The 2,905-nt window shown below is 35.8% G+C and overlaps 1 protein-coding gene across 2 annotated transcripts; it reads right to left on the minus strand.

Annotated features, from left to right (window-relative positions):
- Nucleotides 1-536: 536 nt before the first annotated feature.
- On the minus strand, nt 537-2,495 carry LOC107628390 (uncharacterized). 2 transcript variants are annotated; one of them, XM_021115963.2, is made up of 5 exons: nt 1,980-2,495; nt 1,762-1,899; nt 947-1,129; nt 677-753; nt 537-557 (listed from the first exon to the last, which is right to left on the minus strand). In XM_021115963.2, the coding sequence occupies exons 1-5, from the start codon at nt 2,062-2,064 to the stop codon at nt 537-539; spliced, it is 504 nt and encodes a 167-aa protein (XP_020971622.1). In that variant the 5' UTR covers nt 2,065-2,495. The 2 variants fall into 2 exon arrangements, 1 of the variants encoding a protein (XP_020971622.1); XR_015904894.1 differs by lacking the exons at nt 537-557; nt 677-753; nt 947-1,129 and having other exon boundaries at nt 1,832-1,884; nt 1,980-2,089.
- Between the last annotated feature and the right edge of the window lie 410 nt (nt 2,496-2,905).

The following is a 2,905-nucleotide window of genomic DNA, read 5'->3' on the forward strand; positions in this document are numbered from 1 at the left end:
CATATTTCCAATTAGTAACTCTCCTGCATTGACAATAACAATTAACAAAATAAATAAATGAATAAAAAAGAGAAATCAGGAAGCCATAATTGGCAATAACAATTACAATTAACAAAACTTAAATTAACAAAATTATCAACATATTTTCAATCAATAAGTCTCGTGCAAATCTCACATCAATTGGTTAGCATAGCACATACTAAAATATAAGACAAATTATATGTCAATGTTATAATAAACATGTTATAAGTCGCTTCTTTTGTCCCTCTGAGATGCTCTTGAGCATTTCATCGCCTACCAATGTGTCTCCACATATGTCCAAACCTAATATCTTTGTGAAAAATATCTTAACACTTAGGAGTTTGGAAGACTTATAAAAATGTCAATATGATGTAAGTTGTATTGAAACAGGATACTAGTAGCTAGAGCCTATTAATCTCTATTTTTACATTTTTATCAACTCAACAAATATTAAACTATTTCGTAATTTGCTTAATGAATACCTTTATGATGTACTCTACCACAAGATCTATTTCCTATCCTCCAAAAGCTATTGACTACAAAAGAAAATAGATTAGATCATTAGTTTGTGTAAGAAGCTTTCATATGGAAGAAACAGAGGAGAAAATACTTCCTGAAAAAGAGAAGGAAAAAAAATAATTAATGAAGAGCATACCTTCATGAAGATATCAAGATCAACATCTGGTTTTATTCCAGTACTCTTTTCTCTCCTAGCAAGCTCTAGCAGCATATCTATTAACGCTCAATACTTTAGTACTTAGAATCGTAAGTATTTTCTAATGAACCGAATATAAAAAATAACTACTCAATGTAACTTGTTTATCATAACACATTACCAATAAAACTGATGGCTGAAAGTAATCTAGTAAGATGGCTAAATGGTTTTTGCTCATCAACTGATGCAAATATTGAAGAGATTGTAAACCTTTAATTGTAGTTGGAATGATTCCACTTAAATCATTCTGGTACACACTTAGCGTGTACAGATTGGTTAAGTTTCCAATTTTCAAAGGGATTTCACCATCAATACTGTAAGCATCAGCATCAAATACTTCCAAATTGGACATATTTCCAATTGACTTGGGAAGCTTTGCATGGAATGAATTTCCTGATTTGTAAAGATCACACAAGGAAGAAGGATATATTAATTCAAGAGTGGAAGAATGAGTGGTTAAATATTGTATCGTAAATCAAGCTGCTGAAGATTTCTTAAATTCCCAATAGTATTTGGGATAACTCCACTGAATTTATTTAACTTCAAGTCCATGTAGTTAAGCTTTGTAGCAGTGGATATGCTACTTTTAAGTTTGTTTCCATACAAGTTTAGCTACTCTATGTTTTCAAGGCTAATATGTGATGGAAGAGAACCGGAGAGAGAATTATTTGCCGTTTCATTTCAAAACTCAGATTTTCAACAAGTAGTTTAGTGTTTCAAAATTCAACCCTTTTAGTACCTCTCAAAATCAAATCTCAAAGCAATCACCAATCAATTCCACCATCATTACAATATATTTACTAACCAGATCAACAGTAATCAACCAATACAATCCATCAAATTCAGCATTCACAACAATTATTTGTCAAACAATTCACAATCGACATAATCAATCAAACACTAAATCAACAATTCCAAATCTCAATCTCAACCATTCCAATCACAATTTCAGCTACAATTCAATATTCACATAATTAATCAATTACTTACAGCTACTAAAACAAAACAAGGGTGAAAGGGGTTACGGTAATAGCAGAACGGAGCAGCCGCAATCCCGAACTGACTCGACAGCAGCTCCGATAGCGGCCAGAAGCCCCGGTGGTTCAACAGCAACCTTAATTTTGACGTGCAAACACTGGAACTCAGCCCTACAGTACCAACATCTGAATATCATTAATAAACTTTAACAGAGCACTATTTTTCTAAATTTAATTTTCGAGGGTTCCGGACGAGGAACACTTACTGCACTCAGGAAGAACGCTAGCACAGAGCAACGGCATCTTCGACGGTAACTCCCAGCGGCGGCTCCGCGGATGGCGATTGGGCATAGCAATGCGAGTAGCACCGCCTTCTCCCTCCGTCTTCCTCCTTCCGCGCGTCTGCTCCTCGCGCGCGTTCTTGTTGGCGGCAGTGAAGAGAGATGCGACGGCAGTGGAAACTGGCGTCGCGGACAGGAGCAGCAGTGGCGATGCATGAACGTCGATGAGGGTGGCTGATGCGACACTCGCTCTCTCACCCGCGGGCTCTTTCTCTCCGCGACTCTGCTTCGATGGTGGCTACCAGAAGCTCCGGTCTTCCCACGCGACGGCGACGATGGCGATCCGAGATGAGGGCGACGGCGGCGGCAACAGCAAGACGCGAGGCGACTTCTCTCTCTCCTTTTAGTCGCGGCCTCTCTCTCTCTCTCCTTTCAGCTATCCCCTTTCTTTCTCCCTCTTCTTCTCAGCTTTTTCCCTTCCTTTCGTGTCCCCCTTCTTCTTTCTTTCCCTTTCTTTTGTTTCTTTCTGCTGTAGGTTAGCTTAGGAAAGCAAAAGTGAATGGCGGCTAGGGTTAATCTAGGGGGTTAGGGTTAATTTGGTTAAAGTTAGGGTTTGGATTTAATTTAGAAAAATTTGTCTCTAGTAATTTTAATTAAAATAGGATATGTTTTATTAATTTTAAATCTAATTTAATCATTAAAATTACTTTAGAAATATTATTTAATTATCAATTTTCTAATTAACATTTAATTAGGTATTCTAATTTAAAATTAAAAATAATATAATTAATTTTTTCTATTTATAAAAATTAGAGTAATAAATCTCAAAATCTCAATTATTTAACTAAATCGTATGAAATTCTTATTCTTTTACGACTATTAAGTTGTATAATTTAAATATATAAAATTAT

This window comes from Arachis ipaensis, chromosome B2 (genome assembly GCF_059453495.1).
Source record: "Arachis ipaensis isolate K30076 ecotype BB chromosome B2, ASM5945349v1, whole genome shotgun sequence".
Classification (NCBI taxonomy): domain Eukaryota; kingdom Viridiplantae; phylum Streptophyta; class Magnoliopsida; order Fabales; family Fabaceae; genus Arachis; species Arachis ipaensis.